Raw genomic sequence first — 26654 nt, forward strand, 5'->3', positions numbered from 1 at the left:
ATGAGTAGTAGTGACTCCGGGAACGATATGACCACTCCGCCGGATATCTTAAATGCATACATTTTCACCCCAAGAAATAAATAAGTTTCTAAACGAGGCACCAGATCTATTATATCTGCAGTCAAAGGTAATTTACTTAATTTGTTTTAAGTATTGAATGGAGTTTACGAGTAAAAAAATATGATTTCATGTAAGCTCGAAGTTTTCTATATACATATCTCTTAGCATATTGAGAACTTGATATTGATATTGTTTCAGGTGGCACTAATATTTGGAGTTATGGGTCCTTGCCGCCGAAAAAAACTTTATAATCTACAATTTAGTGATGCCCAAATTTTTGATAAAACCATTTTAGTAATACTATCCGCAATACAAAAACAAAACGTTCGAAAATTCTTTCACAGAAACAGGAAGTTACTGTGACCTGTGTAAAAAATACATGGAGTTGCGCCCAAAAACTTGCTCAGCATTATTTTTTTTAATTAATTACTCAGCTGGGAAATGCACTAACCAACACATTGGCATCAATAAGTTGGAGCATTGAGAAAAACCATAGCAAATTATTTGAATCTTCCGGAACCTAAATATGTGATGTAGTTATATTCAATTTAATGTAAGTATATTTCAAACACAATCTTTGTATTGTTTCTGAATAAATAAATAAATTAACCTGAGATGTACACAGGACACTGCTTCCGCAGGACATCGGCCACTTTGCTGGTAGATGCAGGCGGTGATATAACAACTTTAAAACGCCACGGGGGCTGGAGGTCCACAGCAGTTGCCGAAGGGTATATTGATGAATCAATGAAAAATAAGGTTAATGTGTCAAACCAGATTCTTAATTCAATTCAAAACAAAGAAATATTAAATATAAACATGGCATCAAGCTCAACTTCAAACCAAGACCCTACAACCACAATACAACCAGGACCAATCAATATATCATATTGTACCAATGTAAATTTGTTTCTGTTTTTGTTTAGATTTATTTTTGATTGCATTATTTTAATATCCAAAGTCTATAGATATTTTACAGGTAGCAATGCAGGTCATTTCCCTACGGCTTCTGAACCCATCTTAGAGTACTTATGATATGTGTGTAGATAAAGTAATGTATGCAACTGTACATAATTAGGCCTTAAAACATGTGTGTGGTTTTTGAAACACCTATGTATGCTATATAACTATGCAAGATTATGAAATATTCGGCCTGATGCTGCAGCCAGGATATCCAGAACACTAGTAGGTACACTCTTGATAAAACTATAGCAGATATGTCGTGTTTGATTCCTTTTGATCAGTATTTGATTCTACACACAATGCAATGGTGGCAACACGATGACCTGATGCTGCAGCCAGGATATCCAGCACACTAGTACACTCTGTAAAAAATAATAGCACATATGTCGTGTTTGGATTCGTTTTGATCAGTAATTGATTGGTTTCACATATTTATATCACTTTACGCTGTATAGAGTCAAAAGAGCAATAAAGATTGTGTTTACATACTAACATTTTTCTTTTGCATCATTTTGATAGAGCCCTAATTATTCAGAGCACACTTTCAGACAATATTTAAGCATTTTCAGTGTAGCAACAGCTACTTTCAGTTTTATTCTGACTTTCCGCATTGCCCCTTGGCTGTTACCCACTCCGGGCTTGTTTTACGTACGGCACAAGGTGGCAATATATGTCTATTTCTATGCTCTTCTCTGTAACCTAAATGGCTGGACGGAATTCAACATGATTGTAATAAATATCGTTAGATACCTACGTTTAACTGGTTCTGAAACAGCTTGTGGTGTTTTCAGCGAAAAAATACACCTGTAGTTTTTTTGCATGCAAATGAAATGTCAAAATATATTTTGAGACTAAGTTTATTCTAATTAAGTTTTTTCCTTCACAATTTTTGAAATATCAATTAAGTAAATAGGGATCCCTTTGTTTCCCATAAAGGTTTTGTTCCGAAATTCAATGGTCAAAAATTGTATCCAAAAATTTATAAACATAAACATCGCTAGTCATAATTTTTGTTCAGTATAACACTTATTAGCTCTAACATTAATGGCATACATTATTAAATTCTATAATCACAAAAGACGTAATTTTTTTAACTACAGATAACGTTCAAAGATCTAACGATAATTATTCAGAAATAGTTTAAGTAGAAGTGGTTATTACTCATATCATTTTAATGCCTAAAGTGAACTAGGTCAAAGAAACCAAATCCATAACATTGATAGGCATATAGATAATTGCTCAGAAACATTTCCAGGCTTACCTACATTTGAAAGTGTTAATTCATTTTACTACGACTTCAGATAATATGACTAATAAAAATTATGATGAAAAACGCTATAGATAAAAAAACTACGACTCTTACACAATTAAATTGCTACGAGAAAGATAGGTACGAATTACATAAAGTACTTATGCCAAATTTCAAATCAATCCGACCACTAGAAGTGGATCAAATTCAACTTGTATGATTTGACCCGCACATACATACATACAAACATTGCAAGCTAAATAAAAGCTTGTATAAATCAAGATAATGCTGACGGAAAATGTCGTCTAAGCTGTGCAAATAGTAGGCAAGGAAACACGTTACACGGTGTAACGTGCAATGTGTTAACTTGCAATGTTTATATGTATGTATGTGCGGGTCAAATTCGTTGGTGGCGTGTAACTTACACGCCACGAACGACCTTCTATCAAGCTCGTAAGATAGAAACCATGTCTTAAGCGGGTTGGTCAGCAGGTTTTTCAGATGTGACAGGCGCAGTCGCTGGGCCACTTATACTTCGCAGCTTGCCAAATGTGAGTCCTCGAACCTCTTCCACGCTCAGCAGAAGGTCGTATCCTCGCTCCAGGGTCTTTTCGATCTCAGCGCTCATCAGCGAGTCCATGCCTAGCTCCGTCAACGTGGTACTGTCTGATACCTTGCTGGGATCCTTAATGCCTGTAAACATGTTTATTTTGTTTCAAGACCATAGGAATATTTAAGGCTCCCGAAAGAGGGAGGTACAAAAATAATTTCATGCTATTATCTCGGGGGAAGGGGGTTTTTTAGAGTTCTTGCACGAGTGTGACACCTACTCGACACATTCAAGTTATTTATGTTATTCTGTGAGTCTTCATTCATTTATCGATTCAACTTTATAAAATTCCATGAATTACATAGAAACAAAGAGCCAAAAAAAAAACTTTTACATACCGAGGATGTTGGCGATGATATCAACAAGTTCCTGCGATGGTTTCTTCTGCGAGCGGCGCTTATCAGCCAGCACGAAGGCTGAGGTGACAGAGTGTGGCACCGACATCAAGGCACCCAGCGTGTTTAGACACGAAGCTATACGTTGCGGCACAGTCCCACCGACTTGAGTGTCTGAGTCACCATGCATCGCGGTAACAATGAGTCCTACGTCTCCAATGGCGCCCCATTGCACTGCCAGCGCTGGCAGACCATCAGCTTGCCTCTGCTCGCACAACCGCTCCATGGCGCTATTGGCAAGTCCATAGTTGCTTTGGCCGGGGTTCCCACGCCCGCATGATATGGATGAGAAGACCACGAAGTGGTCCAATCCTGGTGCTAACTCGCGAGATGCTGCGTCGAGTGCCCGAGTGCCTAGAACACGTAGATGTTTTAAAATGTGTGTGTTAAATGAAGGGTACAGCAACATATTCCTTAGCATATTTAGAGCGCCTTAGCATTTCATTTGTTTTTTAAAATAAAGGTGTCGAAATTGCTAAAAGCTTGAAAAAAAGTGGCAAGTATAAACTTTTATAGAGCAAACCTCTTACAAAACGAACAAGGAATCGTTATTAATTTCATGGGAGTTATACTCGTAACTAAGCAACTATTCAATGACATAATTATGCTGCATGAGAGTACCATCAATCTTAGGCTTAGCGACGGCTCGGAAATCATCTGGCGTCTGGTTCTCCAGAAAAGCATCGCGCAGCACGGCGGCCAGGTTGAAGATCCCGCCCACGGGCGCCGTGCGCGCCGCCTCACCCAGCAGCGCGCGCGCACCGGCTGCAGTCGTCGCGTCTGAGGTGGACACGTCCACTCGTACGCCTTTTTCACGCCACCTGTTAATACACACACATGGTGTCAGTGATCATACCATTAGCAACCAATGTCTTTAGTGGTAAAGCAAGTAATTAGGCTCTTTCAGTCGATATAGATATAGTTTCAGTTGTAAAAGGATCCGTAAGACATCTTAGCTCACCTGAACGTGAGTACCCTGCCAAATAACGACGCTTTGACGATCAATACCCATATCGAAAATACAAACTGAGATGCACAGAAAAACCAGAAAAAGAGACCAGCGCTGGGAATCGAACCCAGGTCCTCAGCATTCCGTGCTGCGTGCTATAACCCCTACACCACTGCTGGCAGGAATCTAGACACGAATTTTTCCTATACGTACATATCTCAGGTTGCTTATTTCTACTTTGCTACTTAAGCAGTAGCACTAGCGACATCTATGTAGCGTCGACAGACGTCACACTCTTTCGGAACCAACCGCTCACCCAGACAAGAGATGTCGCTACTAAGCAATCAAATCATGATTAGTTTTTTGGAGTCTTTTTGTATTTTTTTTTCAATTCCAAATTTGTTACTTTTTTGTTTTTTTGGGGGGGCTTTTACGGGGGGGGGGCGGGGTGACGTCTGTCGACGCTACATAGATGTCGCTAGTGCTGCTGCTTAAGTAGCAAAGTAGAAATAAGCAACCTGAGATATGTATGCATAGGAAAAATTCGCGTCTAGATTCCTGTCCAGCAGTGGTGTAGGGGTTATAGCACGCAGCACGGAATGCTGAGGACCTGGGTTCGATTCCCAGCGCTGGTCTCTTTTCTGGTTTCTCTGTGCATCCATGTCTCAGTTTGTATTTTCGATATGGTTTCACGGGATACCCGTAAAAGTAACAATTTTGGAGTTGAAATAAAAAATACAAAAAAACTCCAAAAAACCAATCATGATCAATACCCACTAAATAATCGCGTGAAGGACTATGGCCCATTCTTCATCATGAAACAATTAACCGCTCATTTAAGCCCCAAGTATTCGGTGGCTTCAAATATTCCGTTAATAGTGGTAACCGGAAAGACTTTAGAATCAGAAATGCCAAAGATGCCCGGGCGAAAAGATTAGAATCTGCCACACAATGACTAAAACTAACGAAAAAAATATGGAGTCTGACGGCATGACAGGGGCATTCTTTTTATTTCAGAACAACAAGTGATGAGCTAAGCGGTCTGCTTTCTAGTGGCGAAGAAATGAAAAAGCAAGAACTTGGAATGCATTTGGTATTCTGCGAGTATGGCAATAGAATATTATTATTATGCAATTAGCAATTTTTTTTTAAAGTGAATGAGCCATAAGTGAGGTACCTGCGAATACGCCAGGCCTGGTATCCGGTGCTTACGCCGCTACGAGAGTTGAGAATGAGCGTACGCGCACCTCGCTTTATCAGCCAATCGCATAGCTCCAGCCCGAAGCCGCCCAGGCCGCCTGCGAACAAATATAAAATACCATACTTAACTATCCGGTTTAACTGACCTTACGTACGAGTAACCTATTTATACTTAAAACAATATGTTAAATTAATATCGCCGCATTATTTTCAAACCACATTCTTGTATCTTTAAAATTCAAGAAGCTGCACATTGTCAAAGCGATACAATTTAGAGCTCTTGGAGAACAAAGTTGTGATTATACTGAAAACACACAAAATAAAGTGTGAGAGAGAAAGAGAGTTGCTCGAATGGCATTATTCTTTAACGTCCAGTTTTTGCTTCATTGCAAGACGATACTCACCCACTAGCACGTAACTCTTAGCGGGGTGCATGTAAGTGCGCGGCAGCGCCGGCAGCAGGCGCGGCGGCGGCGAGTGCCCGCCGCTCTCTTCTTCGCGGATACGGATCAGCACCTTGCCGATGTGCTTGCCGGTCGCCATGTACCTGTAACAAGAAGTTGTCAATTTGTGGCACATTGTGCAGGGTTCGAACTTATTATTACTAACGATATTATTATTATTAACGATAATATTGTTAGAAAACCGACAACTCCTTCTGTTATCCCGGTTCATTAACAATGAAATTGTATCTCTATCATAGTTCAAACTAAGCTAGTACACCCCTTGTCTTGTCTTGTCGTTATTTGTCAAGGAAAATTATCAGTTCCCAAACAATATCATTAATCCTCAGCAGAAATTACTAAAAATGTTTACCTAAATGCCTGTTCTAGCTGACAATCAGCGTATACGGTAGTAGGCAGCGGACGTACAGCACCATTGACGATTCCATCAGAAACACAACGCATGACTGCTGCCTTTTCACTTTGCTCTTGACTCTCATCAAAGAGCGCATCCAGAAGAATCCCATGTACTGTGGTATTTTTGAGCAGCACAGCCATTCCGAGAGGTGAATTAGCACTGAGGTCTAGCTTGCCAATCTCTAAAAAGCGACCACCTTTTGCCAAGCAGCGCATTGAAGCTTTCAACTGGTCGCCGGCCAGTGAGTTGAGAACCAAGTCAACACCTCGGCCGCACGTGCTATCTAGCACTAGTTGCTCAAAGCTGCAGTCGCGTGAGTTGCCAATATGAGTGTCGGGGAGCGTAGGATAACGCTCACGTAGGAAAGTTCGCTTAGCAGGAGTGCCTACTGTCGTGTATACAGTGCAGCCGGCGTGCAGCGCAATGGAGATGGCGGCTTGCCCCACACCGCCGGCGCCCGCGTGCACTAGCACAGAGTCACCGCGCTTCATGTTTCCGCGCACTGCTAACGCGTAATACGCCGTCGCGTATGCCACTGGAACCGTAGCTGCTTCTTCCAGTGTCCACGCAGCTGGCACCTCCCACATAAAGCCCTTGTCAGCGACCACCGTAGTAGCAAGCCCCTTGGCGGCCACCATGCCCATGACGCGCTTGCCTGATGATGAGCGTCCGCTAAACTCTAATCCCAGGATGCATTCCTGCGACAAAATAATAGTAGTTTGTAAGCCGCACAGATTGCGAAAATTGAAAAGCTAGTCGAGATAGGCACTCACCTGACCCGCAAGGTTTCCGGGCAGTGAATCAGGCGGCAGTTTCCCAGTGGCAATCATGATATCACGGAAATTAAGCGGAGCGTAATATACACGGCATAAGTCAGTGTGCGCGCCTTGTGGTACGGCGGTGGCGTACCGAAGTTCACTCTCTATCCAGCGCAGCGAGGAAAGGTCGCCGCGCGTCAGAGTGTTGACGTACGCATGCTCCACCTGGGGTAAAGAACACGATAAGCAAGTAAATCGAGATAAAAATGAACTCGATAATGAAGCGAGTCGTACCTGGAGCTGTGTGTTATCTGGGTCATCAAGCAGCAGGTGGCGGTACGTGCCCCAAATTCCATTGTGTAGTACGTTGAATGTAAGGTCTAGTTGAACCTGCGCGCGGTAGGCGGGTGCAACGGGATCGAAGACATCTTTGGCGTTGGGCAGGTAGTAAATTCGCAGTTTATTGCCGCCAGGCTCGCGGCGCAGGCAAGTGCCAAGGCCAATCACGCCGCTGCCTGCATTACGTGACCACACGTACACTCGCAACTCTTCGCTTGTGGCGCGCTTCATGGCATCGCGCAGCGTTTCCACCCAAGCGAAATCATCGTCACGTACTTCTAGTATGATGCGTGCGGCGGGAAGCGTAGCGACGCGACGGAGCAGAAGGTATTCGCGAGTCGTCACGCACTGCCGCGCTACTGCCACCAGGCCAGCACTTTTCAGCAGCGCAGCTGCGCCTGGCTTATCCAGTGCATGTGTGGGTTCTTCCAACAGCACATGCCCTTGCGCGTCCAACGTTGCAGTTAGCTCGCGAAGTACATCTTCTTTATGTCGTGTTAAAACATTCGCGCCAATTATCAACTGATATTTAGAATCCAACCCGTCCAGCAACTCCTTGTTCGACACCTGGCAAAGACAAAGTCGTTAGTATCACTTCACTGGCCACAATATTGAAAGTACATTTTCACTTCTCATGCTCATAAAATGTTACTTTAGTCTCTGTATATCAGGACTAAAGCTCCTTTTTATTCTCTAGGGATTAAAGTTTTTTTTTATTTACGTTGTAAACCCCTAAACAACCAACACGGTGTTTGTGAAAGGAGGATTTTTAGGGCATGGAAATAACCTCAAAATGACAACTTTGCAAAAATTTTTTTTAAAAACACGATTAAATTTCGTGAAACAATTAATGATTACGAATATGAATCTATTCAATTATATTAAGGATTAATTCATTTTACTATGCATAGTCCAATTAAATTTAAAGCGTTACTTTATAAACAATAAAAGAAAAGAAAAAACCGCGTAACCTATTTTTTTGCTATTTAAATTTTGACAGATGGCCTGTCCATTAGTCGCCCAGGGGCCCTTTTAAAAAAAAGTTATATTGTAATTTTGATCAGAACATTGTTTTTTTTCCTCGCATTCAAAGTGAAAAGTAAGTGTTTAACGCGAGACTAAACAACCATAATGCCACTCGAACTATAGCCACCCTCGCTCTGCTCGGGTGGCTAAACATCACGTGTTATTATGGCTTGTTTTAGTACTTTGTTGAACAATTTACTATTGGACTCTTGGCCTAGCCTTGTCTTGGCTTTAACTCAAAAACTTATCGCGTGGTGAGCAGTTTCTGGACTAAGGTAAAAAAACTCAAAAGTATGCTAACGCGAACAGAAAGAGAGCAAAAGTCTCAGGGGCTGTTTCACCATCCATTGATTAGTGTTAACTGAGGGTTAAATGTGATGCCGTCTCTATTTGTTTTGTTCGAATAGACGGAGACGGCATCACATTTAACCGTCAGTTATAGTGTTAATGGATGGTGAAACAGCCCCTTAATGAACCATTAACAGATCGCCATACACTTGTTTCAGAAGTACCTTTACTCCGAGCGGGTCCATAGTGGCAGCGTAGTTAGCAGCGTTAGCGCCCGCAGCCAGGCTCGCGTCGACACGCACCTGCGGCTCGGCATCCAGTATCGGCAGCACGAGTGGCAGCAGCAGGTCACTGGCGGGGCGGTCCAGCGCGACCTCTGCCACTCCGAGACGCATAGTGTTGCTGTTTTCAAGCACTAACTGGAGGACAGTGCTGAGTGCGCGACTCTCAGTGAGACTGTCTTTTTTGGCATCGCTTGTGCTATCCAGCGGCATGAAAACATACTTCTCCAACTTTGGCGCAGCTTGGACGTTAATGCGACGTGGTGCTAAAGAAGATTTGACGCCACGTAGCTCTATGCCACCGGCTGTGATGACGGACAAATTATTGTAGTGGCGCACAGTCACTTTGCCACCGCTCACCGCCGCCTTATGCGCTTCCGGGTCGATAAGCGCGCGCAGTATCCTCGTAGGCACCCTTAATTCGCGAGTGTTCTCAGTTATGATGCCAAACTGTAGCAAGGTGTCCATAAAAGTTATCCAGTTGTCCTCCCAGGCCAGCAGGCCTCGCGTGCCATACGCATTCGACTGAACAATACCACGAAACAAACCCTGGTAGTTATAGCCCCGCAGACGAAGCTCCTTATAGATGTCGTCAGCATCAAGCGACGGCAATTGTTCCACGGGTTCTTCGACTGCAAACGAGGCGACAGGTAAGCGCTTGGCAGCAGGGTCAGTCACTAAGCGCGCGCGGCCGGTCACCACGACAGCTCCTCCTTCGCAGATTTCAAAGTTCCCGCTGCCGTTAAGCAGCGTGATGGTGAAGCGAAGCGGCGCGTCTCGGGTTACGATGGTGGCGCGGTGGAACTGGATGTCCTCCAGCAATACGGCTGCGTCATTTGTGTTCAAGTTATTGACTTTGGCCACTGTACGCCATACCAGCGTCTGTTGGATAAAATTACTGTTTCTTACAGGCTGAGCAAAGTAGCTCCATGTTACAATCAGTATCGCACCAGGGAGCTCATTTGTCTCTAAAGTTGATTCAGAGGCCTGATGCTTCACATGACACTAGTCCCACCGCCGGCTGGTAGCGAGAAGAGTGTTTTTCAGTATGAAAATTGGATTAGTTTTGTCGCAGAGTCAAAGAAACACTCTTCTCTCTACTTGCCGGTGGTGCGACTAGTGCCTAATAGTAGTAGTAGTAGTCCTATACTTAGTCGTAGTCACAACTTACCAGGTAGCCTGTAGCGGGGAAAAGCACTCGTCCATCTATATTGTGGCCATCTAAAAAGGCTTGGTCCGGCTTCCCAAGGTCGAATTCAATTACGTTTTCGCCATTAGTCGTTGCCGACTTGTAATTAGCCACCATCCACTCCGCAGAATGGTCCCATTCGATGGCCGAAGCGAGCGTTGGTGTTCCGCGTGACACAGGCCATGATACTGGCGGGTACAGCGATGACACGCGTGGCTGCGCGCCCGCTGTGAACAGCCGGCCCAATGCCTGCAGTAGATGCGACAGCGGGTCTGGGTGGTCTCGTCGTACTAAAGGCACATGCGTGGCGGACGGCAGGGCACGTCGTAGCACAGCGTTAAACAGCGCGTGTGGTGCTATTTCCACTACTATAGCATGCTCTGGTATCGCTCGTAGTGCGTCAGCAAACCGCACTGGTGATAGTGTGTTGTTGATGTTGTATTCCACACCGCATAGCTTGCCTGCAACACATGCAGCATCTTAGTATTATACAGGTGCCTTTGACCATGGAGCTTTAAATGCAAGATATGATTCTACTCATATAACTGAGCCTTTGTTTCGTAGCATTTTCAAAATTTAAATTCAAAACAATAGGAAAGATAAGAAAGGATAAATTAAAAAGGCTGAAACGAATAACTCCTAATTCCTTCTTACTCCATTCTGTGTCTTGTTGATCGGGACTCAGCGACGATGAAATCCAGCGCGAGCTGCGCGGGAGCGGCTCTGGTATAATCTCGTATAATTTAGTGCTTAGCTGCTTTTTTGCAGCCGCAATATACTTGCTGTGAAAAGCCATGCCAGCGCTGTTTACGCGGCGAGCGAATATACCCTCAGTCTTCAGCTCGGCTATGAATTTATCCACGGAATCGGGTGGACCAGATACCTGCGGAAAGAAACTGTGATGAACTTTATATACAGACAATGTGACGATTTTATTGTCATAATGCTTGCGCATGCTTGTTGATGCAACGCGTAGATGTTCAGTAATAATGAAATAATTTCTTAAGAACATGCTTGCACTATGCCAACAATTGAGGTAATTCCTGGTGGAGTCATCATAACTTATTTTATAGGTACTACTTTGGATATGTAACTTATTGCTAATGTATTAATGCAGGAGTTTTGTTTTTATTCGATTGAATGGCAATCGAGCAAGTGGGTCTCCTGATGGTAAGAGATCACCACCGCCCATAAACATTTGCAACACCAAAGGTATTGCAGATGCGTTGCCAACCTGGAACCTAACCTACCTACCTACCTACCTAGTAGTTACGTGGAGTTCACGTCTTCAGTGTTCAACATATACCTTCGCAAGAAACATTTCTAAGCCGTTATTTCAAGGTGTACCGTTGGGGCGAAAAGTCCTCGAATGGCGGCCACCAACTGGGAGACAAAGCGTTGGCAGACCTCCTACTAGATGGACTGATGACATTGCGATGACATTGCGAGAGTTGCAACCGGTGGATGCAACTGGCCAGTTGTCGTTCATTGTAGCGTTCTAAGGGCTTCCCCTTAGGCCTCCGCCTTTGTTCAACAGTAGACGTCTTCCAGCTGCAGGTGATTGCAAGGCTTAAATGCATTGCAAAAAGTTAACCTTATACTAATGTTATAGGGAAGTTGTAAAGTCTGTTTTCTGTTCCAGTTGTAAGCACCGTGACGCTGTCTCGTTGTGACGCTATGCTCTCGTGCACGGCGGTCGTCGCTAAGTGTGCTAAAGAGAAAAAGGCCTTTGAAAATGTACTTGGGCCCGAGTACTGTCGTTTGGTAACCTGTTTCATTTCGCAAACTCTAAAACTGTAAATATTTCAGGATTTATTTCAGGGCCATCGTGTAGAACCCTTTAGGTTAGGTTAGGTTAGTTTTATAAAAATCCTGAAATATTTACAGTTTCAGAAATATTAAACAGTTGGGAAATGAAAAGTTGCGAAATGAAACAGGTTGCCAAACGTTATTCTCCGAAACATTAGTAAACCACTTGGGCCAGTATGTGGCACATGGGTTACTTGGAACGCGCCGATAGGATTTAAGGAGTGCGGTATCTATCACACGCGATCGATTGAGATAAGCCACGCCACCATCTCATTATCTTAGAAATATCGTACTAATATTATAAATGTTTAAGTTTGTGAGTGAGTGAGTATGTTTGTCACTTCTTCACGCTGAAACGGCTGGACGGATTTGGATGAAATTTGGCGAAAAGTTAGTTTATAACCTGGATTAATACATAGGATACTTTTTATCCCGATATTCCCACGGATAGGGATAAAATCTCAAAATAACAAACGCTGGGCTTAGAGTCATTAAATTTGATATGTAGGTAGTTGGACGTTTGAAACACATAGGCAACTTTTTGACCCGATATTCCCACGGGATACTTAGGGATAAAATCTTGAAATAACAACCGCTGGGCGTAGAGCCATGAAATTTAGTATGTAGGTAGCTGGACCTCTGGAATAACACATAGGCTACTTTTTATCCCGATATTCCCACGGAATAGGGATAAAATCTCGTAATAATAACCGCTGGGATTAGAGTCATAAAATTTGGTATGTTGGTAGTTGGACGTTCGAGATAACACATAAACGACTTTTTGACCCGATATTCCCACGGGATACCTAGAGATAAAATGACGAAATAAGAACCGCTGGGCTTAGAGGCATACAATTTGGTATGTAGGTAGCCAGACGTCTGGAATAAGGCATATGCTACTTTTTATCCCGATATTCCCACGGTATAGTTTTGTAACTAAGGGACCCCATACATCCCTGTATTATTATTACTATTATTTTGTAATTTTTTCTTTAATTGTATACTGTAGTTTTTAAGTATTTTATTTGTAATTATTTTATTTTGAAAAAATGACTTTCTTTCCGAAAGCGCTGGTAGTTTAAAATAGGACGTGTAAAAGTGCCCATTGCGGCCTATTTACTGAATCAATGATTTTGCAGGTGGTAGGACCTTGTGCAAGGTCCGCCCGGATTGCTACCACCATCTTGCTCGCTAATCCTGCCGTGAAGGAGCAGTGGTTGCACTGTTGTGTTTCGGCGTGGAGAGTAAGACAGCCGGTGAAATTACTGGCACGTGAGGCATCCCATCTTAGGCCTCTAGGTTGGCAACGCGTCTGCAATACCCCTGGTGTTGCAGATGTTTATGGGCGGTGGTGATCTCTTACCATCAGGAGATCCATTTGCTCGTTTTCCATCCAGTCAAATAAAAAAAAAATATATATTTAAATTTGAATTTTGAATTTGAATTTGGATAGGGAAAAATTTTGAAATTTCAGCACTGGGTTTAGAGTCTTGAATTTTGTACAGTCATTCACAACACAATCTCAATGAAGACCACGATATAAATTTTGGAAATTTCCAGGGGAATTTTGTAAAATCCCGAAATTTTCAATTGCAACTACCAGACCGAATAATTTACGCGTGCGAAGCCGCGGGTAAAAGCTAGTTCTGGTAAATAAGTAAGCATTTCTTGTGAATAAAGAATGCCGCCAAAAAAGACAACTAAAAAGTAAAAAATATTTATGCACTACCTAGCTGTTGCCCGCGACTTCATCTGCGAAGAATCCGTTTATCCCTATCCCGCGGGGACTTTGCTGATTTCCCGCAAAATTAGCCTAAGTTAATTTAGTATAAGTACCTAGTAATTTTTTTTTATCTAAGCGTCGTCGGTGTCGGGGGACCCCTAAGGCTAACAGAAAACTAAAGTACATAATATGTTGTATTTTTTAAAGTAAAAAAGATAACTAAAATGTAAAATATAATTACTTATGCACTACCTAGCTGTTGCCCGCGACTTCATCTGCGAGGAATTCGTTTATCCCTATCCCGCGAGGACTATGCTGATTTCCCAAAAAATTTGCCTAATTTAATTTAGTACAAGTACCTAGTAATAATTTTTTATCTAAGCGTCGTCGGTGTCGGGGGACTTCAGTTACCTACACCTTTTATCAAAAATTTTATTTAATTTTATACTAAACCTTGTTTCTTGCTTGCCAGCCACGAGTTAAAAAAATAATTTAGACAAAACATGAATTGTTACAATCGTACCGAGCCATCATACAAACAATATTTAAAAAATTTGTACGCCCCCACTAGCGCCATCTATCGGGGTACAACGAAACTACCCTGTTACAATAATAATTATTTCTACACTTACCATTTTCTCCGACCGAATGGCCCAGGATCCCGTCAGGGCGCACGCCTGCTTCTCTCAACACGTCCACCAACGCAATTTGGACGGCCGTGATTGATACCGCCGAGTTGAGGATATTGTCAAAGGCGACTTCAGGAGCTTCCGTCAGCACGTATATTAAGTCAAAGTTTAGTGGCCGTAGCGCTGCTGCCAAGCGTGCTATACTAGCCGCAAAGATCGGCAACTGCATCAAGGTTCGCGCCATTCCAGACCATTGTGAGCCCATGCCAGCGAAGACGAACCAAACTGGTCGCGTCTCTGTCACCTCCATCTGATGGGTGACAAATGTTTATTAAAGCAATGCGACAAAAGTACATTTTGATTTATTTATTAGGTAGCGCATGTATCTTTTTTATGAGCGTAGCCGAGTTTGCATGTAAAAATGGCCCTTTCTTCAAATATTTCCTATTTTTTTTTTAAAAGAGCCCTTATGACAAGTATTATTTCCTGTAAGTTTCAGCTTCCTATCTTTGTAATTTTCTGATGTTTTTTTTTTTATTAAAAAAAAAAACATTTCCTCCCCACATTGCCTTTAGGAACAGTAATATATACATAATGACTCACATAGTCTTGAAATAAAATTTAATAGTGCCAAAAAAAAATCTTGGATAAATGTAGGAAATAAAACTTCCGTGTTTTTTCTTGGTTTCTAGAAAAGCGACACCAACAGTTCTTTGTTAGGTGTTTGTTTATATAAAGGACTGCAACATAATAATATATTTTTTCAAAATAATCCAGTTGGTAATTTATACTATAAATTGGAAAAATAAAGGCTACGGTATACCCATACAAACAAACGAGCTACATAATAAACAGGTGAATAACACATCATTTAGTCGCAAAAGATATGGCATTGCAACCTCTTTAATATTAACTGGCTTATGCCCGCGCGCGACTTCATCTGACAGGCAGACAGATATATTATATACCAGCCAGTACCTATATCGTTAATCCCTACTTATTTTATATACCAGCGACCCGCCCCGGCTTCGCACGGGCAAAGTAAAAAAAAACCGGCCAAGAGCGTATCGGACACGCTCGAAATAGGGTTTCGTAGCCATTATGAAAAAAATAAGAAATATTTTTCTAAGGATTTCGTATTTTGTAAGGAATATTCTAAGTTTAGGTATATTTTAAACCTTAGGCTGCTATTTACTCTTAAACTACTAATAATTCCAAGAAAACTTAACCGTTATAGTTTTCCTTGTAAGTTTGATATACTTACTACCATCCTGAATTTTTTCAATTTTTTCCACCCACCGGTTTACGAGTAGATTCGATTTAATGAAAATTTGCACTGCAAAGTTGAATATTTTGCAAACACATCACTGAATCGAAAAATCGTTTTAGCAACCCCCTAAAGGTTTTAAAAGACCTATCCAACGATATCCCACACTTCAAGATTAGATGAGAAGTTAATTATTTACAGATAATAGGTACTTTAATTAAAAAAATATATATCAAAGTTTAAAAAACATGAAATAAAAACTTAAATTTAAAATTTAAAAAACCCCCGACATGAAAAACGCCAGCAAATATAAAAATAAAAACGCCCGAAAAAAACGAAAAGGCAATTAAAAAGTAAAAAATAATTATGCGCTACCTAGCTGTTGCCCGCGACTTCATCTGCGAAGAGTTCGTTTATCTCTATCCCGCGGGCACTATGCTGATTTCCCGCAAAATTAGCCTAAGTTCATTTAGTATAAAGTATCTAGTAATATTTTTTTATCTAAGCGTTGTCGGTGTCGGGGGACCGCTAAGGTTAACATGAAACTAAATATGTTTTATTTTTTAAAGTATTAACCTTAGCGGTCCCCCGACACCGACAACGCTTAGATAAAAAAATATTACTAGATACTTTATACTTAATTAACTTAATCTAATTTTGCGGGAAATCAGCATATTCCCCGCGGGATAGGGATAAACGAATTCTTCGCAGATGAAGTCGCGGGCAACAGCTAGATACTTCTTAATTATTTTTTACTTTTTAGCTGTCTTTTTTGGCGGCGTTTTTTTTCGGGTGTTTTTTTTTAAATATTTTTGCTGGCGTTATCTTGTGTCGGGGGTTTTTTTTAAATTTAAGTTTTTTTTATTTCATGTTTTTTAAACTTTGGTATATTATTTTTTAAAAACTGTACTAGTGTGTTGGATATCCTGGCTGCAGCATCAGCTCATCGTGTTGCCACCATTGCATTGTATGTAGAATCAAATACTGATCAAAATGAATCAAACACGACATATCTGCTATTATTATTTTTTCAAGAGTATACTGGTGTGCTGAATATCCTGGCTGCAGCATCAGCTCATCGAGTTGTCACCATTGCATTGTATGTAGAATCAAATACTGATCAAAACGAATCCAAACACGACATATGTGCTAATATTTTTTATAGAGTGTACTAGTGTGCTGGATATCCTGGCTGCAACATCAGCTCATCCTGTTGCCACTATTGCATTGTACGTTGAATTAAATACTGATCGAAACGAATCCAAACACGATATATCAGAGTGCCTCTAGTGAAAAAGGGAGTAACTCAAAATCGCTACTTTTCAGTAAAGGCAAAAACCTTTCTTTCGTCGTTTTTGGGTCTTTAGCGTTTAATATCAGATTTTTTTATGGTTTCAGGCTTTAGGCATAGGTTATAGCTTTCGTTTCATGGGTATTGTTTTAACATTAAGTTATTCTATACATATATTTTTTTAGTTTTTTATTTTCGAGTAATGCCCTTAGTCACGAAAGCATAACGGTATAACATGAATTGTATTAGTCATTTCTGTGATACCTTAAGACATAAGATGACTTATTCCCTTAACTACGACTGTTCTATGGTTATAACAATACTTATTCTACCCAACTTTTCACAAATAAAAGAATAATGTGACTTATTCAAGCTAATCGATTATGTACATGGGTACAATTATGCCATAAAGTAAAACCAACTTGTATTAAAAATAAGACATTTAATCAAAAATCAGTGGTTATCACTCCCCGTCGTAATTAAAATCATCCATGTCAGGGTCTCGGTCAGCCCCTTTCAGTTTCGGCAGTCGGCAGGTTTTTATAGAAGTCATGGCATTCGCTGTCAATGAATGGCAGAAGAGCCAGAAGATCCTTCTTTTTCTCCACGCTTATGGGGATAGGCTTGTTCGATATATTTGTTAGCAAATAGTTTAATTCTCTTGCTCTTCCGTATCTCTGGAATGAGATACTTTGAAAATCACCGTCGTCTGTTAAATTTTTTTTATATTGAACAACCAATGGATCAATGTTCGTGTATCTAAACCAAGTTATCTCAGGCCAGTAAACTTTCTCTCTGTTGATATTATTTTTTCTCAAAATCAATGGTCCTTTTAGGAGTTTTTCAAAGTTATAGAAATTTTCTAGAACCATTTCTTTTACAGTAAATTGTCCTCTTTTGCCTGCAGACCTTACCATCTGGTAATAATCTCTTGGTAGATGTAAAGTTAGTACTTTTTTTTTGGCTTTTTCGATAACAGAGTGATCATAGTCGCACTCCATATGCGTATGACCAGGCACTAGAAATTTGTGATCAATCGATTGAATATGATCACATTCTTTCATAATTGTTATAAACATAGCACTTACGAAAGAGTTTTTGTTTTGTCCTCCGCAAGTGTCTGAGTACAGTATAATTTTAGTAACAGTTAGGGGAAGTTTTTTAATATAATCATACAGACATGAGGCAATTTCGTTTCCACCACGCTTGCCTGAGCATTCGTGCCACATGTAGCACGTTGCCTTCTTTTCTTTGCAGTTATGTATGGTTAAGTTAAAGGTCCAAAGACTTCTTTTATAAAATGCCATACCAGAAGACAACAAAGGTGTTGGCAGACATTGCTGAAGATCAAAAGATAAAACTATTAATGATTCGTCATTTTCAGATAATATCTTATCATTTCTTTTTTGATCGTATGCCTTTGTAGCCTGCTCTTGGTGATCATTGAGTTTCTTCTCAAGGTCTGCTTTTTCTTCGGGTTTTAAAGAATATTGAATTTCGGCTTGTAACCTGTCACATTTTGTGCAGGTATCCACTTTTGGGGGCTTAAAAGATAGATTCAGGCTTCCAAATATTTTTGAGTAAATCGTTTTACAAATACGGTCCTGTTCTAAAACATTTTCACAATATAGTGAATACATCTTATCTAGGCTGAGATGACTTGGTAAAAACTTTTTCGTCGTCTTGTTACGAGCGTAGTGGCTTTCGTATTGTGGAAATGACAAAATATGTTGACGGACCTTTTCAAGTTCTTCTTCTGACCACTTGGGAGAAGAAGCAATACCTCTTGAGGGTGTTGGAATGATTATACCCGATAGTGAATCTCTTTTCTTTGTAGCTTGCAGGAAGACAAACTTGGCACTTTCATCAAATATAGTTAAAAAGCAATTTTTGCATACTTTTTCGTGTACGTCTCTTCCCCAGTGAATATGGTACGAAAATGTGCAGCTTCTTACTTTGTTAACGTTTACCTTTGCTACTTTTTTTTCTTCTACTGAAATTAATGAAGCTATGTATTGGACTCTTTTATCGTATGACCCCAGTTGCCAATAATGATGAAATAATTCCTTTCGAACCTGTTTGGAAATTCTGTTTTTACAGTGAAACCTACAAATTTGAAGTTCTTTCATTTGCCGTGCTGGTCTTGGTTTTCCTTTTGAATTATATGCCTGCCCAGTATTTCTCAAGTGTCTATTTTCGTTTCTTTTTGAACGACTAATTATGTTAGCCTGTGGAATGGCAGCGCCATATTTAAAATTTAATGTCAAGCGGCGCGGCCATTTTGAAAAAATCTTTCTTGACTGCAGTGACACCTACGAATTAATTTCGCGAATTCGCGAATTTTATTAAAAATATCACCAAAAAAAAACTACTTTCATTTTATAGATAAGCCTTACAGTGATAGTTTAGCATAAAATGGCATATCTAATTAAATAACAATGAATGACCTTCTATTTCTGTGAACTTTATTATTCATTATCAAATATCTGATAACCAAATTTTTCTCAGTCATGTATTAAATAACTATAATTACAAAATAAAACAATTACCTGTAGGAAACACTGATTTATTTCGTAAAATATTAATTTATTTACGAAACAAAGCCCTTTTATAGTCTTTCAATATCAAATAATAGTATAATACGAGGTTTCCAAAAATACCAGCGCACGGCAGCGGCCACACAGTGAAACTTGAGTAAACGATAAGAACGAAATTTCTTCCGTAGTGTTGTCGCGGCCGTTAATAAATGCCATCCTTGTCTATTTATGAACGCATTCTGCAAGAATAAGCAAGCGAGATATAGGTCTACCAGTTTATATTTGTTAGTGAAATACGTCACCCGCCAACGACCGGGAGCCGGTCGCTTGCCACTCAAGGGTTTTTGACAGCGTGCCGGGAGCCGGTCGCCTGCCAAACAAGGGTGTGCCGGGACCCGGACGCTTGCCACTCCAAGGGTTAGAAGATCTAGGTTTGGGTTTAGTATTTCTATTGACAATTTTTCTTAAATCAATCACTTCATTGCGTGTTGGTTCTGCCTCAGTTACGGCGTTAGATACTGATTCTACCGGTTCATTCGATTCTACGTCGCTATCGTCAGAATCTGATACATAACATCTTTTAGCTGGTGGGTTTGGTGGCTGCCAAGTAACGTCTTTAACACTGTCGTCGCTATCATAAACACTTGCATATTGATGCAATCTAGATGTTGATGGTTGTGGATGGTCCTAAAAATCAAAATAACGCTATAAAAATAATGCCTACGCACAGCAATGTAATTATAAAAACAATACTTACCATAGACGTAAACTCGTTTTGCTTATCCGTGCATTTTTCAGGAATCTTTTTGATGCTTATACCTAATTCTTGAGCGGTGACCAGCAAACTCTGTAGAAAAATATCACAATTTATGCATCATACAGTCATTAAATATTAAATACATTGGTAACCAATTTACATTACCTTATTTCCAGCATTATTATTTGACTCGTCTCGAGAATCCTCTATAACGTCATGTAATGCGTCATTATTAATGTTTTTTTCAAAGTCTTGAATCGAGATTTTCCCAACCTGTAACCGTTAGCAAAAAAACATTAGAAGCCTCGCTTAAACAAATTAAAATAACACCATTAAATTATATTAGATTGTTATAGTCCTTGTATGTACCTCCTGTTCGCCATATTGTTCAGTGTCACTCCAGTTTATTTGATAATCTGCTGGTTCGGACGGGATCTGTAAAGTTGTTAACAACCGTTACTCTCAAAATAGGTAAATAAGTAATAATCGGTAAACCCATATCAAAAACAAAAAAAAACGCTAATTCTGCATGTGCCCGATTCCTAACCCAGAACAAAGCAAAGGCTATAATAACGCATGAAATGCACACACTCAAATTCGTGTTACCTATTTATACTTAGACAGTGTCGTCGCCTTTGTATTGTGCCGCGTCCTGTGAAATTATTAGATTCATAACTTAAAGCAACAACAAAACATAAAATACCTATATACCTACGAATTGGAAGGCAGCCATATGGTTTATCAATTTATTTAGACACAACTTCCTAGTCCACTGTAATAATTTATTTCAAAACGAGTAGGTAAGTACCTAAATATTTACACAATCTAGCATAACAGCTATCTACCTGTTTATTTTGTAATAAGTATAATTCAATTCAGAAAGGTACTTACCAAATTTGGGAGGATTAATCACCAAATTCGTCAATTTTCTTCCTCTATGCATTTTTCACTCAGTAGCACGTACACTGTATCAAGTCGTAACTAATACCTACTAATATTACTCTTTGATTCAAAGGACGGCGAGTTTTAGGAACTTTTATCAATTAAATTGCTGTTTTGAAGAGACGCTCAATTAAAGTTAAATATTTCACGTCTAAATTATGAATAAATATTATTATGAATAGTGTACCCTCAAAATAAACATACAAAACCTTAAAGTAATTAAACGAAGTGTTTCCTATTGAGAGCATTCTAGCCAATAGCAAGGTGGTCTAGGTGCGGATATGACCAATCGCGGCTAGCGGAGCAAGGGAATGCTTCGAATTGTGTCTTTATGCACTCTGAACTATAAGGGAATAGTTCGAGTTATGCCTTTATGTACACTGAGCTTTAAGGGAATAATCGCTTTTAATTCTATTGATGTCCACATTGTTATGGAACAACATCAGTTGTGTCTTTTTGTAAAAGAATAACTACAGATGTGTCTTTAGGTTGAACGTTTTTTTTGAGTTAAAAGCACTTGTACCTTTAGACTGAAAAAAAATTGCAGATAAGTAGAAATATGCCTTTAGAAACGGTGAGTTATGCCCATAGCGTAATCAAAAAAACTGGGTTAGGGGATAGCTAGAGATATGTCCTTTTGTCACAATATGTAACCAAACACGCTGAATCCAATGGTGTAATTAAAACCTAAGGGCATAACTCGTCTTATTCCCCTTTTCACTGGAGGCACTGATATCTGCTATGGTTTTATCAAGAGTGTACCTACCTACTAGTGTTCTATCCTGGCAGCAGCATCAGGCCGAGAATTCCATAATCTTGCATAGTTATATAGCATACATGGTTGTTTCAAATTTTAGGTCCCACATATGTTTGAAAGTAACGTAAATACCATTATGCGTCAAAGATTCCTATCGCAGTGAACAAAAGAGCTGATAATCTTGAAACGGCTGAACCGATTTTGATAAAACATGTCTAAGATCCATCGCTGATAAACTTGCTTTCAAATAAAAAAAACCGCATTCAAATCGGTCCACCCGTTTAAGAGCTACGGTGCCACAGACAGACACACAGACTTACAGACACACAGACACACGTAGCGGTCAAACTTAAAACACCCCCCTTTTTGCGTCGGGGGTTAATAAAGTTGTGTTAAATTTTTGTGATGTGTAGATATCATTTAATAATATTGTAAATCTGTTCAAAAAAAAATATACGTCGTTGAGTTTCTTGGCGGATTCTTCTCAACAGAGGTTTTTCAGAACCGGTGGTAGATTTTATATGACATTCATAAGTGCTTGTTATAGCCTAAATTGAATAAAGATATTTTGACTTTGAGTCGAACATTAATAGTAGGTACCTCAGTTGCTTCCAACACAGGCGGGGTATTGCGCTTGGGATTCAACACTGCATAGCCACGGTACGTGTGTCGTGGAATAGCCCTCGCATGCACAGCATCCAACAAAGCATGGAGCTCAGCGTCCCGTGGATGAGCCGCTGCTAGCTTTAGAAGCCGTACGACTGCAGCTTCGGTCCTTCCCGAAGCCAGCACTAGTCGTGGCGCGGGGTAGGACGCTGGTGGCGGCCGCTCGCCGCCCTGCGACTCTAAGATGACGTGGGCATTGGCGCCGCCGAAGCCGAAGGAGTTGACGGCAACCAGCCCTCCCTGCCACGGCGTGTTGCGGTCCACCACCTAAAAGAAGCAGATTGTATCACTCATGTGATAATTACTTAGGTCATAGATAATACTTTTACGGTGTGGCAATGGAGACACCATAGCATGAAGAAAAGATGGTCGTTGGGCCCGAAAAGTTCTCGAATAGATATTTACGGGGAACAATTTTTCATACCTTTTGTTTACGAATTTCAATCAAATATTGCTGGATTAACATGCAACAATAATTTTAAAACCAAATTGACAATAATAAAGGAGTTATCATTTACCTAGTGTAAGCAAATAAGATTATTCTTTGCGATATTGGTGTTAGATAATTGAACTTTCATATTTTTTGAGAATTCGTTCATAATATTTATTAAAATGAATACTTAAAAATACTTACTTTAATACGGCCATCACTGAGGGCGGGTATTTCAGGGGCAGGCGTCTTATAGTGCAGGTTCCCTGGGATGACTCCACGCTCCATCGCAACCACCACCTTCGCGATTGAGCAAAGGCCTGACGCCGGCTCTGAGTGCCCCATGTTAGACTTGACAGAGCCTAGCAAGAGCGGCGTGGTGCGACCCTCACAAAACAGCCCAGCGATTGCATTGACTTCTTCCGGATCACCGGCTCTAGTGCCAGTACCATGCGCTTCAAAGTACGCGACATCCTGTGGCCTTAAGTGAGCCTCTTTGAACGTTTCTTGCGCGAGCTGACGTTGGATAGCTCCCGTAGGGTACGTGATGCCTTGCGCCTTGTAACCATCTGAGTTCGTACCCGCACCGCGCACCGTGCAGTACAGTCGACGGCAATCGCGCCGTCTCTGCAGTAACACAGTCACGACAGCTTCAGACCGCACGTAACCGCATCCAGACGCGTCGAACGCGGCGCAACGACCCTCCGGAGACAACATGTTTAACCGATGAAAAGGGAGCGAGGTGGCTGGTAAAAGATCAAGACAGGCCCCAGCAACAATAGCTGCATCGCATTTACCAGCACGGATATCAGCTACGGCATGAACTAATGCGTACGTTGAGCTAGAGCAGGCGGTGTCAACGACGTAAGATGGTCCTTTAAAATCGAAGGTGTAGGACACACGGTTAGCGAACATGGCGCGTTGGCATCCAGTGAGTACGTAGCCTTGGATCGAGTCTACGTTAGCGTTGCATATCTCGACAGTTTCTGAGTTGAATGTGCCCACGTAGACGCCAGTTCGTGAGCCGCGCAGTTCTTCGGGGTTTAAATCCGGCATCTACGATGGCCTCGTGGGTTAGCTCTAACAGCATACGCTGCTGTGGGTCCATGAGATCGGCCTGCTTAGGATTTACTCCGAAGAACGCGGTGTCGAAATGCGCGAGGTTCTTAAGCTTGCCATTGCGCTCTGGCAGGCCGTGCAACCCTGTCAAAATTAAACACCTTAAAGTATTCTAACATTTAACTTTTTTTACGATTGGAATTTTATGCATTAATTCGATTTAAGCGATTACGCGCAAGAAGACTTCCAACAGCATCCTGAATGTAATTTCTGAGAGGTTTAACTGCCCTATCCCGGCTCGGCCAGGTGAAAGGGTTTGCATAATTTTAGATTTTACCGAATAATTACTGTCCTTACTAGAAAGAAAGAAAGGAAGAAAATATTTATTTGCAAACAGTACAGTCAAGGTCGAAGATAATAATATATGCATATATAAGTATTGTGAAAAAAAGTAAGTTAAGGTCAAAAGATATAATACTCATCCGAATACTAATAAACATGCAAACTTCAATGGTTACATAAATATGTATAAGGCAAGTCCAAAAACTTGTATACAATTAAAATTACATAATTGGTATTCTGCAAATGATGCAAAATATTGTAGTCATTTTTATGTCATTGAATATGTGGATTCAGTAACTGCTGCGAAAATATGTATCATCATCCCAGCCTATATACGTTCCACTGCTGGGCACAGGCCTCCTCTCAGAACAAGAGGGCTTGGGCTATAGTTCCCACGCGGGCCCAGTGCTGATTGGGAAAAAATATGTATACAAAATATAAATAAATAAATAAATATCACGGGACAATTCACACCAATTGACCTAGCCCCAAAGTAAGTTTAGCAAAGCTTGTGTTATGGGTACTAAGCAACGGATAAAATATAATTATATAGATAGATACATACTTAAATACATATTAAACACCCAAAGACCCGAGAACAACATTAGTATTTTTCATACAAATATCTGCCCCGACACGGGAATCGAACCCGGGACCTCAAGCTTCGTAGTCAGGTTCTCTAACCATTATGCCATCTGGTCGTCAAAATATAAATCTGCGATAATCAACTTTATGGTGTTGTAACACACCAAACAAATTGAATAGAATGTTTGTCAATTCACGAAAACATGTTTTGACCTGTCACAACGTTAACAGATTTTGTATGTACAGTCACGTCTAAAAATATGTATACAAAAACAAGGTTGCATAAATATGTAGTCATACATTGTATCAAAAATATTTATCTATTACTGACACCAAAAATTGTATTCATTAAACTTTTCAGTATTATGTAATCACAAAATGCTTCAGAAAGTTGCATACTTAAATAAATTCCATTTAAATGTATACACCTCGTAGGCAAAAATAAGTATACATGAATGGGTTCCATATACATATAACCACACCAATTTGGCAAATATTTGTATACGCCGTTTGATTCATAAATATGTAAACACGATTTGATATTTTGATTCGTTTTGAAGAATTACTGTTTGTCTCTTTCGTAACCTGCATGCGGGCAGGGACATACATACACGAATCCATACTCCATTAAAATAATATTATATACTGGTGACCCGTTCCGGCACAACACGGTTACGGTATACATAGACACCGTGAATCACACTATTTATTTGTGAAAACCGCATCAAAATCCGTTGCGTAGTTTGAAAGATCTAAGCGTACAGACAAAAAAAGCGACTTTGTTTTATACTATGGAGTGATGAATTGAAAGTAACTGTCTGTTCCGGATCACGTCGAAACCTCTGACGACTGGTTTCGACAGTCAAGGGGCTGAACATAGGTACTTAGTTTTATCTCCAAAGCAACCCTTAAGGGGAGAAAATGGGGGATGAACTGACTGGAGTGAGCTGGATGAAATTTGGTATGGATATATTTAATTTTATACACCATCAAGATCACCAAATACTTGGAAACGTCCAGAGTGGTCATTAATATCGACTAAGCCAAAGCGATCAAGTGTTCGGTCATCCACTGAGGACAGATCCACTGAAGCATCTATAAATTTGCAATCTTTAATCATTGTAATATAAAATAAAATAAAAACAAAAAAATGCTTAGTGCACCTTTCTAGAATGGCCCTAAACTGAAATACTCAAATTTACAAGTCAATTCAATCTAAGGACTGTCAAGTGCGTCATAGAATAATCGTGAGATAGACGTATGCAGGACAAATCCGCACTGTTTTCGTGAATTGTCAAAATCAGTTAAAATACACTACTAATTCTATGCCAGTCAGACAAGGTTTGTTGTTTGCAGTCTGGATACATTTTATGAATCAAACGGCGTATACAATATTTGCCAAATTGTGTGGTTATATGTATAGGAACCCATTCATGTATACTTATTTTGCCTAGAGGTGGATACATTTAAATGGAATTTATTTAAGTATGCAACTTCTGAAGCATTTTGTGATTACATAATACTGAAACAGTTTAATGAATACAATTTTTGGTGTCAGTAATAGATACAATTTATGATGAAAATGTGTGGCTACATATTTTTCAAAATTTTTTTGTGTATACATACTTTTAGACGTGACTGTACATAACAATGCTAATGCATATAACAATGTTTTGTACAGTCACGTCTAAA

The 26654-nt window shown here is 40.3% G+C and overlaps 3 protein-coding genes across 3 annotated transcripts; all 3 read right to left on the reverse strand.

The window, feature by feature from the left end:
* Window positions 1–820: 820 nt before the first annotated feature.
* Window positions 821–11048, reverse strand: LOC141440197 (fatty acid synthase-like). The gene is made up of 11 exons (XM_074104661.1): window positions 10823–11048; window positions 10151–10629; window positions 8923–9861; window positions 7340–7951; window positions 7061–7270; window positions 6243–6985; window positions 5831–5973; window positions 5404–5524; window positions 3899–4098; window positions 3221–3631; window positions 821–2965 (listed from the first exon to the last, which is right to left on the reverse strand). Exons 1-11 carry the CDS (start codon window positions 10962–10964, stop codon window positions 2745–2747), a joined length of 4221 nt encoding a protein of 1406 aa, XP_073960762.1. The 5' UTR covers window positions 10965–11048; the 3' UTR covers window positions 821–2744.
* A 715-nt stretch (window positions 11049–11763) lies between these two features.
* On the reverse strand, window positions 11764–24116 carry LOC141440165 (fatty acid synthase-like). The gene is made up of 4 exons (XM_074104627.1): window positions 23181–24116; window positions 22481–22813; window positions 14333–14639; window positions 11764–11879 (listed from the first exon to the last, which is right to left on the reverse strand). The coding sequence occupies exons 1-4, from the start codon at window positions 24030–24032 to the stop codon at window positions 11764–11766; spliced, it is 1608 nt and encodes a 535-aa protein (XP_073960728.1). The 5' UTR covers window positions 24033–24116.
* LOC141440126 (uncharacterized) lies at window positions 17394–20914 on the reverse strand. Its single transcript, XM_074104594.1, has 5 exons — window positions 20897–20914; window positions 20182–20271; window positions 19932–20111; window positions 17757–18650; window positions 17394–17564 (listed from the first exon to the last, which is right to left on the reverse strand). Exons 1-5 carry the CDS (start codon window positions 20912–20914, stop codon window positions 17394–17396), a joined length of 1353 nt encoding a protein of 450 aa, XP_073960695.1.
* Window positions 24117–26654: the final 2538 nt, after the last annotated feature.

Source organism: Choristoneura fumiferana, chromosome 22, assembly GCF_025370935.1.
Source record: "Choristoneura fumiferana chromosome 22, NRCan_CFum_1, whole genome shotgun sequence".
Classification (NCBI taxonomy): Eukaryota; Metazoa; Arthropoda; class Insecta; order Lepidoptera; family Tortricidae; genus Choristoneura; species Choristoneura fumiferana.